Genomic DNA, 17599 nt, shown 5'->3' on the forward strand with positions numbered 1-17599 from the left:
ATTAATATGAATTCTGCCCTAAACTACAAGAAAAACGAAAAAAACTTACAGAACACCACATTACAGGTCATTTGGGCTTTTAAAATATTCTGCAAACTCCATCTGGTAATCTATACTTGCTGCTTTACCATGTGATATCCAGTGACATTAAAAAGTAACACCTTATCTTTCAGAGAAGTAGGAGTGCATCTCATGAGTTAGCATCTAAATTCTCAAAAATGTTCAATAAAATTAGCAAAATTTAGTTACACAAAAACTAGAGAACTGGCCCTGGCCGGTTGGCTCAGCGGTAGAGCATCGGCCTGGCGTGCGGGGGACCCGGGTTCGATTCCCTGCCAGGGCACATAGGAGAAGCGCCCATTTGCTTCTCCACCCCCCTCCCCCTTCTTCCTCTCTGTCTCTCTCTTCCCCTCCCGCAGCCAAGGCTCCATTGGAGCAAAGATGGCCCGGGCGCTGGGGATGGCTCCTTGGCCTCGGCCCCAGGCGCTAGAGTGGCTCTGGTTGCAGCAGAGCAACGCCCCGGAGGGGCAGAGCATCGCCCCCTGGTGGGCAGAGCATCGCCCCTGGTGGGCGTGCCGGGTGGATCCCGGTCGGGCGCATGCGGGAGTCTGTCTGACTGTCTCTCCCCGTTTCTAGCTTCAGAAAAATACAAAAAAAAAAAAAAACCAAAAAAAAAACCACTAGAGAACTATAGCAAAGGAATCTGTTTACAGAGCCATAAATGGTACTTCTAAATTAAAATTATCAAAACAAATATTTAAACTTCTTTTGGGTAAGAAATTCTTATTGTTGAATAGTCAACTTTGTTTTATGAACTAGAGCAGTGGTCCCCAACCTTTTTTGGGCCACGGACCGGTTTAATGTCAGAAAATATTTCCACTGCCCTGGTGGGCAGAGCATCACCCCTGGTGGGCGTGCCGGGTGGATCCCGGTCGGGCGCATGCAGGAGTCTGTCTGACTGTCTCTCCCCGTTTCCAGCTTCAGAAAAATACAAAAAAACAAAAAAAACCAAACAAACAAAATAAAACATCGTTCAGACTTAAATATAAATAAAACAAAAATAATATAAGTTATTTATTCTTTCTCTGCGGACCGGTACCAAATGGCCCAAGTCCACTGAACTAGAGAACATTCAAGTGAAAGAACATTTTAAACATTGTTACTTCCAGCATATTTTATCAGTGTGTTGCAAGCCAATACTCTACTGCCACCTAAAGTAGACAAACAGAATTACCTCTTATAGTTAAGGCAATGCTAGACAGAAGAATGAATTCTGAAAGTATGTCAGAGTAAATCAAATATTTTCAGTTTCTTCTATTCATGTCTCCTAAACATTTTAAGATCAGATATTTTGCATCCATTTTATACTCAAATTAATTTCTTATTACTTAATATTTACCATCCAAATGTATAAGTTCATTCTTAAATAGACCCATGTATCAAAAAGATACTGGTATACGCATTGTTCTTCATTTGTAAAGAAGACCAATAACAGATTTAAAAGTATCTTACATAATAAAATATTTTTATATTATATAATAAACATAAAAACTCTACTACACTGACAAGAAAGTTCAACATTAAAAAGCATCTCACTCTTGACTGATCAGGCAGTGGTGCAGTGGTTAGTGTGGGCCTGGGATGCTGAGAACTCAGGTTTGAAGTGCAGCGTCTCTGGCTTGAGCATGGGAGCATACACATGACCCCATGGTCCCTGGCTTGTTCCCAAATGTCGCTAGCTTGAAGCCCAAGGTAGCTGGCTTGAGCAACGGGTCACTGGCTTGGCTGGAGGCACATATAAGAAAGCAATCAATTAACAACTAAAGTGTTGTAACTATGAGTTGATGCTTCTCATCTCTCTCCCTTCCTGTCTGTCTGTCTCTCTCTCTCTCTTCCTAAGAAGAATAAAAAAGCAGTCTGGCTTTTTCACAAGTGGCCTTTTCACAAGAATGATGTACTGGATACATTCCACAAGACAAATCCCAAAACAGAAATTGAATATACCATTCTTTGATAATACCATTTACTGACAAAAAAAAAAATCATTAATGGGCAGTCAACTCAAGTCATTTTGTAAATGAACAAAACATACTTTTAAGCCTCTGCTTTTACTATCATCAATACTTTCCACAAAATTTTTCAGGTTATTTGGAAACAAATCAAATTATGCTTTTAAAATAATATCTAACAATAATAAAATAAAAATATACACCACAGTATGCAAAACATTAAACTACTAGAATATTAAAAACATTAAGTAGCGTATCCCTCCATAGAACTGAACCTCTTCAATACTTACATCATACCCAAAAGTACCTTAGCAATGTTTGTCAAAAGCCTCTAAAAAAGCTTTCAGCAGTGCTCAGTACAAATGTACTAAATTCCTAATACTGGAGAATAGCACATAAAATCAGAGTCAAGGTAGATGAAATTTTAAAAGCCAAGGCAGAAACTTATGTATCATATGATCCCCCTTGTGTTTTACAAAACAGAGGAGAGACTGTTGTGATAGGCTTCAGGACATGCCACCCAAAATATGGCACTTTGGCATATTAAATATTTTAAGCTGAAGGAGTTTGAAAAAAGGCAGAGCAGGAAGGTCACTGTGCCCTCCTGGCACCCTTTTCCCCTGAAACAGGTCATAAAACCTTCATATGAGGTACCCTTATGGACGAAGACAAAGGGTCACCAAGAAGAACCCTACCAGCAGGCCTTGCTAAGTTTCCCCCATTTTACCACAACTACCTCATAGTCTTTAGCCTCTCCTATTCCTCAGTAACTGTCCACTCTGTATCAAATGTAGCATAAAACACTCAGGTCTTCATTTTCTTAGGGAGGCTCAAGTGTCACACAAAACTTAAATAAATTGGTATGTTTTTCTCCCGTTAATCTGTCTTTTGTCAGTTTAATTTTCAGACCGGGTTAGAGACCCTAAGAGGGTCAAGGAAAAACCTTTCTACTTCCCTACATTCCAGACATAAACATAGTACATGGGTGTATCAAAAGAAAACTCTTGGAAATTACAAACATATTTAAGTGAAAAATTCAATTATAAGACTAAAAGAGAATGTTGAAGAAATCTACCAAAAAGTAAAATAAAAAAAACAAAGAAATAGAAAATAGAAAAAATATAATTTAAGGACACAGTATAGAAAGTCTAACATTTGAAAAACAAGTGCTAGAAAGAGAATAAAGAAATATGATGGCCTGACCTCGGTGGATAAAGCATTGACCTGGAACACTGAGGTCGCCGGTTCAAAACCCCAGGTTTGCCCAGTCAAGGCACATATAGGAGTTAAGGCTTTCTGTTCCTCCCCGCTTCTCTATCTCTTTTCTTTCACCCCTCTCTCTCTAAAAAAATGAATAAAAATCTAAAAATAAAAAAGTTTAAAAAAAAAGAACTATGAAAATAATCTTTAGTAATACATTTCCCAGAACTAAAAGCCATGTGTCTGCAGACAGAAAGGCCCACAGTAACCTGAAATAAGACAGAAGAAAACCACACATCAAGGATATTCAAGGAAATAAAGGATAAAGGGAAAATCTTAAAAGCTTCCACAGAAAGAAAAAGATCACATTAAATGAAATAATGCCTTCAATTTTTCTTTTTTTTTATTATTATTATTTATTTTATTTTATTTTTTTGTATTTTTCTGAAGCTGGAAACAGGGAGAGACAGTCAGACAGACTCCCGCATGCGCCCGACCGGGATCCACCTGGCATGCCCACCAGGGGCGAAGCTCTGCCCACCAGGGGGCGATGCTCTGCCCCTCTGGGGCCTCGCTCTGCCGCGACCAGAGCCACTCTAGCGCCTGGGGCAGAGGCCAAGGAGCCATCCCCAGCGCCCGGGCCATCTTTGCTCCAATGGAGCCTTGGCTGCGGGAGGGGAAGAGAGAGACAGAGAGGAAGGAGGGGGGGGGCTGGAGAAGCAAATGGGCGCTTCTCCTATGTGCCCTGGCCGGGAATCGAACCTGGGTCCCCCGCACACCAGGCCGACGCTCTACCGCTGAGCCAACCGGCTAGGGCCTAATTTTCTTTTTTTTTTTAGAGAGGAGAGAGAGGGAGAGAGAGAGGGAGAGAGAGAGAAGGGGGAGGGAGGAGCAGGAAGAATCAACTCCCATATGTGCCTTGACCAGGCAAGCCCAGGGTTTTGAACCGGTGACCTCAGCATTCCAGGTTGATGCTTTATCCACTGCGCCACCACAGGCCAGGCAAAATAATGCCTTCAAAATTGTGAGTCATAGTCCTGGCTAGTGGCTGGCTCAGTGGATAGAGCATCAGCCCATTGTATGGATGTCCCGGGTTCAATTCTCAGTCAGGACACAGAGAAGTGACCATCTGCTTCTCTCCCCTTCTCAATCCCTGCCCTCCCTCTTTCCCTCCCACAGCCAGTGGCTCAATTGGTTTGAGTGTGGCCCTGGGCACTGAGGACCGTTTGGTTGGTCCTAGTGCATCAGCCTCAAGTGCTAAAAATAGCTCAGTACTTGAGCATCAGCCCCAGATGGGATCTCTAGGTAGATCCCAGTTGGGATGCATGCAGGAGTCTGCCTCATTATCTCCTCTCCTATCACCTAAACAGTAATTAATTAATTAATATTTAAATAATTTTGTGAGTCAGTTATTTCACAATCCAGATATACATTTCAGCCAAGTTAGCAATTAAATGTTAGAGTATAATAAAGACATTTTTAAGACTTAAAAAAATAAATTCCTCTTAAGACATGCTTCAAGATCTGAGAAGAGGCAGAGTAAAGCTGAGTCGCAGTGAGACAACAGAGCTACTACAATGCACATCTTGGCCTGTTCAGGTAATAATTTAACAGCCAATTTGGCCCCAAAGATCAAGTCAAGAAACTTAAAATGAGGTCTCAGTGCAGCCAAACTGTCACCCAGGAAAGACATTATCATGACTTTAGTCAACCATATTCATGAAAAACCCCTACCTTGGACCAGGGTTCTGTGCTGTTTTCCTTTTAGTTTCTTATACCTAATAGGTAGGCCTTTCCCCCTTTTTCTCTTTTTTTGTTCATGTTGTAGAGTGGGCTATGAAATACTCTAAACTGTCTATAATTTACTGAAGTTGGCACAAGGCACCCGGTGGCTGTCTTTTCAAAATATCTGTAACCATTGGTTTAATGTTTATAGTCTCCAGTAACTATATGATCCACAAGCGTAGGGAATATAGCTGTGATGTTTGCTAATATATCCCAAGCACAGTGCATGGCATTTATTAAGAATATCTGTAAGGGCCCTGGCCGGTTGGCTCAGCGGTAGAGCGTCGGCCTGGCGTGCGGGGGACCCAGGTTCGATTCCCAGCCAGGGCACATAGGAGAAGCGCCCATTTGCTTCTCCAGCCCCCCCCCCCTCCTTCCTCTCTGTCTCTCTCTTCCCCTCCCGCAGCCAAGGCTCCATTGGAGCAAAGATGGCCAGGGCGCTGGGGATGGCTCCTTGGCCTCTGCCCCAGGCGCTAGAGTGGCTCTGGTCGCGGCAGAGCGAGGCCCCAGAGGGGCAGAGCATCGCCCCCTGGTGGGCAGAGCGTAGCCCCTGGTGGGCGTGCCGGGTGGATCCCAGTCGGGCGCATGTGGGAGTCTGTCTGACTGTCTCTCCCTGTTTCCAGCTTCAGAAAAATACAAAGAAAAAAAAAAAAAAAGAATATCTGTAAGATATGTGCCCTGGCTGAGTAGCTCAGTTTGTTAGAACGTCATCCCAATACTCCAAGGTTCCAGATTCGATCCCTGGTCAGGGCACATGCAAAAATCAACCAATGAACATATGAATGGGTAGAGCAACAGGTCAATGTTTCTCTCTCTTTCTCTCTCCTTTCCACTGTCTCTCTAAAATCAATAAATAAAAATTTAGAAATAAAGAAAAGGAAAAAAAAGACTTTGTAGGCTACGTAAATGCACAAAAATATCAATACTGATTATGTCAGCTGATGGTGCGATTTTACACATCTCAATTTTCTATACTTTCTTTTTTTTTTTTTTCTTTGTATTTTTCGAAGCTGGAAACAGGGAGAGACAGTCAGACAGACTCCCGCATGCGCCCGACCGGGATCCACCCGGCACGCCCACCAGGGGCGATGCTCTGCCCCTCCGGGGCGTCGCTCTGCCGCGACCAGAGCCACTCTAGCGCCTGGGGCAGAGGCCAAGGAGCCATCCCCAGCGCCCGGGCCATCTTTGCTCCAATGGAGCCTTGGCTGCGGGAGGGGAAGAGAGAGACAGAGAGGAAAGCACGGCGGAGGGGTGGAGAAGCAAATGGGCGCTTCTCCTATGTGCCCTGGCCGGGAATCGAACCCGGGTCCCCAGCACGCCAGGTCGACGCTCTACCACTGAGCCAACCGGCCAGGGCCTATACTTTCTGTAATAAAATTAAATAATGCTTATAATAAATATTAATAAGGGAAAGCATACAGGTAGTTGAATGTTTACAAAAAAAGTTTTAATCCGGCATCCTTCAGGTGACATACTCCAACTATGATATGCAAGAACTGCATACTGGAAGGGTAAACACGCACAACAGTGTATAGAAGATTGTTGTAGACTTGTGTACCTGAAAATTGTGTAATTTTGTTAAGCAGTGTTATTCCAGTAAGTTCAATTAAAAAAAAAAAGCCTGTGCTCACTTCGGCAGCACATATACTAAAATTGGAACGATACAGAGAAGATTAGCATGGCCCCTGCGCAAGGATGACACGCAAATTCGTGAAGCGTTCCATATTTTAAAAAAAAAAAAAAAAAGCCTGGTCTGACCAGGTGGTGGCACAGTGGATAGAACCTCGAATTGGGATGCGGAGGACCCAGGTTCGAAACACCGAGGTCACCAGCTTGAGCGCAGGTTCATCTGGTTTGAGCAAAGCTCACCAGCTTGAGCCCAAGGTCACTGGCTTAAGCAAGAGGTTACTCGGTCTGCTGTAGCCCCACGGTCAAGGCACATATGAGAAAGTAATCAATAAACAAGTAGGGAGCCACAACGAAGAAGTGATGCTTCTCATCTCTCTCCCTTCCTGTCTGTCTGTCCCTATCTGTCCCTCTCGCTGTCTCTGTCTCTGTCACACACACACACACACACAAAAAGCCTGTATTACCATAGGTCTTTCCTTTCTAGTCAATCTAATTCTCAAACAAAGTACAAATTTTCCTGGCTTCAAGAGAAGAAACAGAACCAGATGTTTAAAATAACAATTTTATGGTCTCTTATTATTATAAATCTTAATATTATATTACTGATAGGTTATTTTTATATAAGTTTAAACTGGTTTTCATATGTTGATAGTTTTCACTTCTCAGATTCTCAACATCAAATTCTATATTATATTACACTAACATATAAATTTTGTATCTTCTGAATGTGGAAAAATTCCAGATTCAAATTATCTCTCTCTCTTACTAAGAACATACACTCAGTACTACAGAAGCTTTAAAGCTTTTCTTTTTTCAAGAGACAGAAAAAGAGAGAGATGAGAAGCATCAACTCATAGTTGAGGCACTTTAACCGTTCACTGATTGCTTCTCATACGTGCCTTAACCAGGGGGTTTAAGCCAAGCCAATGATCCTTTGCTCAAGCCAGCAACTATGGGCTCAAGCCAGCAACCATGGGATCATACTAACAATCCCACATTCAAGCTGGTGAGCCTGCACTCAAGTCAGCGACGTCGGGATTTGGAACCTAGGATGTCAGTGCTCCAAATCAATGCCCTATCCACTGTTCAACTTCCAGTCAGGCTTAAGCTCTTTTTTTTTTAAAGATTTTATTTATTGATTTTAGAGAGAGGAGAGAGAGAGAGAAGTGGGGGAGGACCAGGAAGCATCAACTAGAGGTAGTTACTTCCCATATGTGCCTTGATCAGGCAAGTCCAGGGTTTCAAACCGGTGACCTCAGCGTTCCAGGTCAACACTTTATCCACTGCGCCAGCACAGGTCTAAAGTTTATTCTTCATTTACCACAGATCTCACGAGCCTAAAGAACAGGTTAATGAAATCCCTCAAGAGGATGTAACAGCAAATAAACCCTATTTCCACCTTTTAGATTATAAATAAACCAACTTCTAAATATAATTTATATTATTATACTGTTTCCAAATATTAAACATTATGAGTTTAAGAAAATATTTTGAGTTTGAGAAAGGGTCAGCAGCAATGTTTTTTCTGTAAAGATTCAGATAGTAAATATTTTAGGCTTTGAAGTCCACAGGATCTGTCAAACCACTCAACTCTGTTATTACAGTGGTGGAAGCTGCTATAGACAAAATGTAAGAAAATAAGTGTATGGCTATGTTCGAATAAAACTTATTTATAAACAGCCAGCAGACCAGATTCATCATTCCAGGGGCCATAGTTAGCTGACCCCTGGTTTAGAATATTAAACCTTCCAGCTCTGCCCATATAAAAGTAGTGTAGATTTTCTCTCTTGCTTATTATTTTAATGGCAATCTGCACTATAAGCACTATCCATTCACTCACTCATTCTACAGATTTTTACTAAGTGCCCAGTACATGCCAGAAACAGTATTAGGTGTGAGGGATAAAAAAGAAAATAATGACGATGAAGTCCTGCCCTCTTATTGCTTACATTCCAATAGGGAAGTCAACAAACAAGGTAACAGGTTCTTAATATAGTTTCAGGTAATGCTACGTATGAAGAAAAGTAAAGCAAAATAAAAAGAGTGAGGAAGGAAAGGTGAGGCTCGTTGGATAGGTCAGGGAGACCTAACAGAAAATCCCTTCTAAGTATAGAATGAATGGAGCAAATGAACAATCCATATACTATCTGAGAAAGAGCATTACAGGCGTATGGAAGAGCAACTGCAAGGGTCCTGGGATTCAGAAAGCACTTAACATGTTTAGTAAAGACAAGATAAACCTGGGGGAAAAAAGGATCATTGGTAGCTGTGCTGAGAATGGACTATAGATAGGGGGCAGAAGTGGAACAGAAAATCCATAAGCTGTTGCAGGTATTTCTAGACTTCTAAAATAGGATCTAAATATATTTTTAATTCAAATTATAGGAAAAAAGGAAAATGGATAAATTAACTTTTGATTGACAAACCTGAGAGCAGGAATTTATCAACAATAGGCAAAACAAAACCCTCAAAAGAACTTTCATTAAATATTTTGTGAAATGAAATTTCAGTGAGGAAACACAAAAACATCACTAACAACAACAACAACAACAAAAACATCACTAACAGAGGGCAGTAGTGAATACAGAACTTAAATGTACAAAAGGTAATCTAGCTTCACAGTTAAGATCTTTCTCTAGAATTCTAGTAAACTGGAATTAAGGAACATACCTACAAGGTTAACAACATGAGCAATAAAGAGGAAGTATGGTGGGAGGCGGAGAAGAAGAAATAGGGTGTACGGGCCTGAGGAGGCCATGGTGCAGTGGACAGAGCATCGGCCTGGGATGCAAAAGACTCAGGTTTGAAACCCCAAGGCTGCCAGCTTGAGCATGGGCTCATCCGGCTTAAGCGTGGGGTCACTGGCTTGAGCGTGGGACCATAGACATGACTCCATGGTCACTGGCTTGAGCAAGGGGTCATTGGCTTGAGACCCCCGCCCCCGTCAAGGCATATATGAGAAGCAATGAACTGAAAGTGACATAACTACAAACTGATGCTTCTCATCTGTCTCCCTTCCTGTCTCTGTCTCTCTCTCTCACTGCCAATATAAATACATACATACATACATATATAAATAGAATTTCTGACATACGCTACAACATGGATGAGCCTTGAAGACATGCTAAGTGAAATAAGTCAGTCACCAAAAAGACAAACACTGCATGATTCCACTTGTATGAGATATTTAAAGTAGTCAAAATTATAGAGACAGAAAGTAGAATGGTGGTTGCCAGGAGATACAAGGGGATAATTATGGGAGTTATTGTTTAATGGGTATTATGTTTCAGTTTTACAAGTAAAAAGTTATAAATATGGATGGTAGTAATGGATGCAAAACAGTATAAATGTATTTAATACCACTAAACTGGCCCTGGCCGGTTGGCTCAGTGGTAGAGTGTCAGCCTGGCATGCAGGAGTCCTGGGTTCGATTCTCGGCCAGGGCACACAGGAGAGGCACCCATCTGCTTCTCCACCCCTTCCCCTCTCCTTCCTCTGTCTCTCTCTTCCCCTCCCACAGCCAAGGCTCCACTGGAGCAAAGTTGGCACGGGTGCTGAGGACGGCTCTGTGGCTTCTGCCTCAGGCGCTAGAATGGCTCTGGTTGCGACAGAGTGACGCCCCAGATGGGCAGAGCATCGCCCCCTGGTGGGTGTGCCGGGTGGATCTTGGTTGGGTGCATGCGGGAGTCTGTCTGACTGCCTCCCCGTTTCCAGCTTCAGAAAAATACAAAAAAAAAATATACCACTAAACTGTACATCTTAAAATGATTAATATAATAAATTTTATGTCATGTATATTTTACCACAATTTTTAAAAATTGAAAAATAAGCCTGACCAGGCAGTGGCGCAGTGGGTAAAGCATCAAACTGGGATGTGGAAGACCCAGGTTCGAGACCCCGAGGTCGCCAGCTTGAGCGCGGGCTCATCTGGTTTGAGCAAAAAGTTCACCAGCTTGAGCCCAAAGTCGCTGGCTCAAACAAAGGGGTTACTCGGTCTGCTGAAGGCCCGCGGTCAAGGCACATATGAGAAAGCAATCAATGAACAACTAAGGTGTTGCAACGCGCAATGAAAAACTAATGATTGATGCTTCTCATCTCTCCGTTCCTGCCTGTCTATCCCTCTCTTTGACTCTCTCTCTGTCTCTGTAAAAGAAAAAAAAAAGCCTGACCAGGCGGTGGCGCAGTTGCATGTTTCTGTTTCTGGCTGCTAGGTCACTGGTCCTCAAGTGCAAAAAGGTTGAAAACCACTGTTTTAAAGTCTATAGTTTCAGCATCGGATTGGGATGCAGAGGACCCAGGTTCGAGACCCCGAGGTGGCCAGCTTGAGCACAGGCTAATCTGGTTTGAGCAAGGCTCAGCAGCTTGGACCCAAGGTCACTGGCTTCAGCAAGGGGTTACTAGATCTGCTGAAGGCCCGCAGTCAAGGCACATATGAGAGAGCAATCAATGAACAACTAAGGTGTTGCAACAAAAAACTAATGATTAAAAAAAAACAAAACTAATGATTGATGCTTCTAAAAAAAAAAATTGAAAAATAAAAAATGTATACTTTGTTTAAGAGCAGGAATAAAGGTTAGTGGGAATAAAGGAATGAAAAGTTGTATTACTTCTTGCCACTTCCACCAGTCATTGGACTATTCACCATTTCCTGAACCTGCTCTACATTTTCCTGCCCCACCCATGCTATTTTCTTAATCTAGAATGCCCTGTGTTGCTGCCTATCATTTTAGTCTAAAATATTTTACACTTTTAAGAGCAGCATCTCCAAGAAATCTGCCAAAAAAAACACTAGTATCGTTCTTCTGACCGCAACAGCTTATTCAGACTTCTATTTCCAAATAATGCAGCATCCTGAATCATACTTATTTGTATACATTCTCTTTTACTGCAGACGGACATTCTATCTCTGCTTAAAGCCCTTCTGTTTAAAAATCATGTTTGCTAGGAAGCTAGGTGAAAAAGCTGAAGGGATTAAGAAGTACAAACAGGCAGTTACAAAACAGTCATGGAGCTATAAAGCACATCATAAGGAACCTAGTCAATAATACTGTAATAACGATGTATGGTGTCAGATGGATATTAGACATATGGGGGGATCACTTTGTAGGTTCCCATAAGAGTTACAGAGAGGTTTACCCCTGTGTTTCTTATAAGGTAAATGAAGATTGGAATTAGATGACTTCTAGAACAGCGTTTTCAACTGCCAGTCTGCAGACTGGTGCTGGTTTGTGAAAGAGTTAACCACCCTGATGTTGTTTGAAGATTACAGACCCAATGATCTTAGTCGAATTCACTTGTGCTCAGGATGATTGCCACTTATCAACCTGTATCATCTATGAAAATACTATTGAGGCTGACTTAGATATCTTTGGGACTTTTAGGCTTGTGTGAACAACCTTTTGCACCATGCAAAGCATTTACAAATCATGCACAATAGACAACAAGTATTCAGACAAACTTATGTAGTATTCAATGCATTATACATGTGGGGTTTGGAAATCTAGCACCAGCTTGTACCATGTTGCATTGTTATGTGCTATAAGGTAAAACTTTATGTGTTTTATGTTTGTTTCTGGCTGCTAGGTCACTGGTCCTCAAGTGCAAAAAGGTTGAAAACCTGCCGGGGTCCAGCCCCAGGGGGGACTTAGGGGTCTCACAGGAGGAGACGGCGTTGGCGAAAATCGAGTGAGAGAGTCGAATTCTTTTCTTTCTCTTTATTCTCTAGTTAGCATTTACTGCCAGGCATTTCTTCCAAATGCTAGTACAGCTCCTTTTTTATACACACACACCAAGTTACAATTACATGGTATTAATTATTGCTTCTGTTTCACTATGTTTACATGTTTCCAGATAACAGTTAATTTATATCTATAAACTACAAATCAGGTGGCAAATCATTCAAAGTACAACTACAAAATAACTTGAATAGCGATAACAACATTGGTAAAAGCTTTTAAAGGATTAGTATTAACTAATAACTCAACTTTACTGTTGTTGGGAGTCAAGGGGCAGAGAGAGATTAACAGACGAAATTATTAAGGATTAGCAAAGGACCACCGCTTGCTCAGGCAAATGGCCTTGAGTTCATGCAGTGTCCTAATTTTTCTCACAAGTCTTCAAAAGGCTTGCTTATTAAGAAATTGTCATAACATCAAGAGTAACTTTTGCTTAAATATATATAGAGTGCACCTGCAAGATAGCTTAGTAGCAACATAATATTAGAAGGCATTAATTGCTATTGCTTCTATGGATTCCCCCATATTTCTCTTTATTATCTGAACGAAAAACTCTGGAAAGTATATAAATCTCATGAGAATGTCTCACTGAGAAAGCCCAGCAACTGCCTTTAGTCATAAAACAAGTCTCTTAGCAAAACATTCTTTTCTTGCCGACTGCGCTCCCATCCAAGGCCACGCAACAGGCCACTTCACTACACTTTATCTAAGATTCTAATGTCTAGTTAAACTTTATTCATTTATGGCCCTGGCCGGTTGGCTCAGCAGTAGAGCGTCGGCCTAGCGTGCGGAGGACCCGGGTTCGATTCCCGGCCAGGGCACATAGGAGAAGCGCCCATTTGCTTCTCCACCCCTCCGCCGCGCCTTCCTCTCTGTCTCTCTCTTCCCCTCCCGCAGCCAAGGCTCCATTGGAGCAAGGATGGCCTGGGCGCTGGGGATGGCTCTGTGGCCTCTGCCCCAGGTGCTAGAGTGGCTCTGGTCGCAACATGGCGACACCCAGGATGGGCAGAGCATTGCCCCCTGGTGGGCAGAGCGTCGCCCCATGGTGGACATGCCGGGTGGATCCCAGTCGGGCGCATGCGGGAGTCTGTCTGACTGTCTCTCCCCGTTTCCAGCTTCACAAAAAAAAAACAAAAAAAAACTTTATTCATTTACTATATTCATACACTAGTTAAGTTCTAACTTTATTCTTTCTAACATGATTAATAAGAAGAAATTCTCCTACAAACTTAACCCTTTATGAGAGATATTATGGCCAGCCTCTTATATTTATGAGCCCAGTTTAAGGGGCTTACAGGCTTTTCTGTGGAACTTACACCTTCTGTCTTATTTTCAAAGAAATTACTACAAATCTACAGGGAAAGCACGGTACTATTATCCCTGTGCCACAAATAATAGCACACACCCAGAAAAAGGGGGGATATAAGGCCAGATTAATTCAAAAAGGTCAAAGGGGGAAGTATCGTTGTGCCTTTCCTTTGCGGTGACTTTGTCAACCCGCAGCCATTGGTCTTCACTGCGGTGACTCTGTCAACCAGCAGCCGTTGGTTTTCTCTGCTGTGACTTTGTCAATCAGCAGTTTTTGATCTTCTTCTGCTGTGACCTTGTCAGCCAGCAGTTGTGGGTCTTCTCCTGCTGTGACCTTGTCAGCCAGCAGTTGTGGGTCTTCTCCTGCTGTGACCTTGTCAGCCAGCAGTCGTTGATCGGCTCCCGACAAAAACCACTGTTTTAAAGTCTATAGTTTCAGGCCTGACCTGTGGTGACATAGTGGATAAAAGCTTCAACCTATAATGCTGAGGTTGCTGGTTCGAAACCCTAGGCTTGCCTGGTCAAGGCACATATGGGAGTTTATGCTTCCTGCCCCCTCTTCTCTCCCTCTCTCCTCTAAAATGAATTTTGAAAAAGTTTACTATAGAACTTATAGTTTCAGCCCTAAGTCAAGCAGTTAATGGCTTTCTCCCTTAATACCTCAGACCTGTCAGCTGTGCAGAGAGGTTGTGCTGCCAGGCACAGGCTGAACACCAAAAGAGGCATGTCAGTTCTTCAAACTAGAATCACTCAGAAAACTGAAATATTCCACTTCAGGCAGAAGATTGATACCTGGATATTTTTTAGCAATGTAGTAAAAAGAAGTATTGGGCCCTGGCCGGTTGGCTCAGCGGTAGAGCGTCGGCCTAGCGTGCGGAGGACCCGGGTTCGATTCCCAGCCAGGGCACATAGGAGAAGCGCCCATTTGCTTCTCCACCCCTCCGCCGCGCTTTCCTCTCTGTCTCTCTCTTCCCCTCCCGCAGCCAAGGCTCCATTGGAGCAAAAGATGGCCCGGGCGCTGGGGATGGCTCTGTGGCCTCTGCCTCAGGCGCTAGAGTGGCTCTGGTCGCAACATGGCGACACCCAGGATGGGCAGAGCATCGCCCCCTGGTGGGCAGAGCGTCGCCCCATGGTGGGCGTGCCGGGTGGATCCCGGTCGGGCGCATGCGGGAGTCTGTCTGACTGTCTCTCCCTGTTTCCAGCTTCAGAAAAATGAAAAAAAAAAAAAAAAGAAATATTGGAAAGTTTCTAGGCAATCTCTTCTCTGAATATTCTGCCATTTTTATCTCATAACAAAAGTATCAAAATATAGTCCACCTAGAGAGAAGTAGCCCCCAATGTTTTGAGATCCTAAGACAATGCCTACACGTGTGCCCTTCCTCCTTGGCCTGTAGTTCCTTACACTCATCTCCTCCTTGGCCTACAAAATACCTCAAAAACCCAAGTAACACATCAAATTCTCCAGGAAACCTTTTGTAACCACTCAAAGAATAAGATTTGATAGAAACAGAAGGCATTCACTAGTGATTTATGATATCAACTAAACTTACTTAGCATGTCTAGGATAGCACCTGAGATGCTATCCCTTACATTTCCACAAGACAATCTACTTTCTGTAATAATTGCCTTTTTTCCCTCCAGATTCAAAGCCTATAAGCAAAAGCAGTTTAAAAAAGAAAAACAAGCCCTGGCCAGATAGCTTAGTTGTTTGGAGCATTGTCCTGAAACAGAGGTTGCTGGTTCGATCCCCAGTCAGGGCACATGCAGGAACGGAACAATGATCCTGTCGCTCTATCTCTCTCCCTGCCTCTTTCAAAAAAAAAAAAAAAAAAAAAAGAAAGAAAGAAAGGAAAGAAAAACAGAACTGCCTTTTTAAAGCATAAGCAGTTTTGAAAGAAATGTAAGTGCAAAAGCATAACAGATGAGATTTTATTTATTTCACCTGCTTAAGACACCCTGAACCTGTTTCCTAATCTTTAAAATGGGCATCCATCATATAAGGTTTTGCAAGAAACAAATAAAATGTAAAACGCCTAGTACAGTTCCTAACACATAGGAGGAGGCCCACAAAAATCACAAATCATTTTTACAGTCTTATCTCTATACTTTGGCACTAGATTCATTCCCAGAACAAGTTATCAGCGTAAACCAATGTTGTCCAACACGGTGACCACTACTGCATGTGGCTAGTCCAAGTTGATAAGGTCTTTACATGTAATATACATAGCACACATATTTCAGAGTCTTGGTGGAAAAAGACAATATACAGTATCTTATTAATCTTGTACATCGATTATATGTAAAAAGACAATACCTCAGATATACTTGGTTGTTGAGGAGCTACTGAAGGGTTTTAAGCAGGGGAGTAATAACACCAGATTTGAGTTCTTAAAAGATTCCTCTACGGTAGCAGTGTGTCAAACGAACTGGAGGCCCCGGGAAAGCCAAAAGCTGGGCTATGGTAGTGATCGAACAGATGATGATGTGGGTCTAAGGCAGTGGTTGGAGAATATGCGATTTTGGATACAAAGAAGATATACTGCTCACAAAAATTAAGGGATATTTTATAGCTTCATATTCATTTTGAAATATCCTCTACTTTTTGTGAGCAGTATAAAATTAGCAGGCTTTGTATCAGGGAAGCGGCGACAGAACAAAAGGAAGAGTTATTTCACAGGATTCTCCTAAGGATTAAAATTAACCTCACCTATTTCTTTTTACTTTTTTAATATGGCTACTAGAAAATTTTGAAGTATATATTCAGCTCTCATTACATTTCTATCAGACAGGCTGGCTTACCCTTTGACTTCGCGCTGGTAAAAAGGCTCTGTTAACCACACCGCGGACTACTGGTAGGTTCCATCCGGCCAAGGCACCCTCGTCCCGGCTCACTTTAACGCTCCCCACTTCCACCACACGGGAAAACCTGACGACTTCAGCGCTCTTAATTTTTAAAAGTGTGAAGCCCACAGACCCACCTAGGCAACACGAAATTGTTACCTACACAACACTAGTGAAGTATCTAGAGAAAAACATCAGTCCTCTCCCGTGAGGAAGGGTCAGCACTGCTGGAGGGGCTGGAAGAGGGAGCAGGGAGGGGTCGCCCTTAAGAAAGTGAGGGAACAACGGGGAGGGAACGCCCCGATTCTGAGGGAGCGTCGTGTGGAGCCCACGGAGCAGAGGTCTGGGAAGGAAAGCCTTTTCAGCTTCTGGGGAACCGAGTCAGGAAGGCGGGGAAGGGGCTGGGCTCTGAGGCAGAGGCTGCAGGAAGGAGCGGTACCTTAAGAATCCCCCTCATCTTTGCCAGAAAGGGCCGGAACTCCTCCAGTGGCACCTCGGGATAGAGCTGGCTCCGCAGCAGCTCCTCCGTAATGCCTGGGTGCCCGTGAAAAGTTTTCTGGGCCAAGCCATTCAGCAGCCCGCTCAAGTGTTTGCAACTCTCAAGCTCGCCAGCCATTGTTACTGGAAGCCCCACCTCTCCCCAGCTGAGCGCCGCCAGCTACGGCAGCCTGGACGGGCCTGGATAGCCCAGGCAGATTTGCTCTGCAAAACCCGCCCCCTTTAGAACCGCTGAGTTATCCACTCAGTTCCAGAAAAATCACTTTGCTTCCACTGACTCCTTTCATCATTCCAGGGCCCACTCAAAGGAAAGAACATTTTGGTGATCACTTGAGATGGGGAAGCATCCTATAAGAGTGGCAGTTTACCTTTGGATGGAAGCATCCAGTGGTGAGATTATGCCCGTCTGCACCAGTTCAACAGAACCAATACCTAATTTTTTTTTGTTGAGTTCAGTGAACTGGTTGTTAAAATGGCACTTATAATCAGGGTTCTCTAAGTTGGGCGCCTGGGCAGCCACCCAATGTGAAAATCACAACTTTACATTCTTTACTCTTCCCCACCCCCCACCCCCTCCAAGTTAGAAGCCGGGAG

General features: G+C 43.2%; 1 protein-coding gene and 1 non-coding gene across 4 annotated transcripts in view; one reads left to right on the top strand and one right to left on the bottom strand.

Annotated features, from left to right (window-relative positions):
* COMMD1 (copper metabolism domain containing 1) overlaps positions 1–17142 on the bottom strand; it is a 143795-nt gene extending 126653 nt beyond the window's left edge. For 2 of the 3 annotated variants that reach the window (XM_066378203.1, XM_066378204.1), the window contains exon 1: positions 16947–17142. In XM_066378203.1, coding sequence (XP_066234300.1) covers positions 16947–17123 — 177 coding nt within the window. In that variant the 5' untranslated portion in view covers positions 17124–17142. The remainder of the gene's footprint in view (positions 1–16946) is intronic. The other variant, XM_066378205.1, reaches the window with a different exon arrangement.
* On the top strand, positions 6618–6724 carry LOC136401863 (U6 spliceosomal RNA). The gene has a single exon (XR_010750789.1). It is a non-coding gene; the product is annotated as a U6 spliceosomal RNA (small nuclear RNA).
* Positions 17143–17599: the final 457 nt, after the last annotated feature.

The sequence above is a fragment of the Saccopteryx leptura genome, chromosome 3 (genome assembly GCF_036850995.1).
Source record: "Saccopteryx leptura isolate mSacLep1 chromosome 3, mSacLep1_pri_phased_curated, whole genome shotgun sequence".
Lineage (NCBI taxonomy): Eukaryota > Metazoa > Chordata > Mammalia > Chiroptera > Emballonuridae > Saccopteryx > Saccopteryx leptura.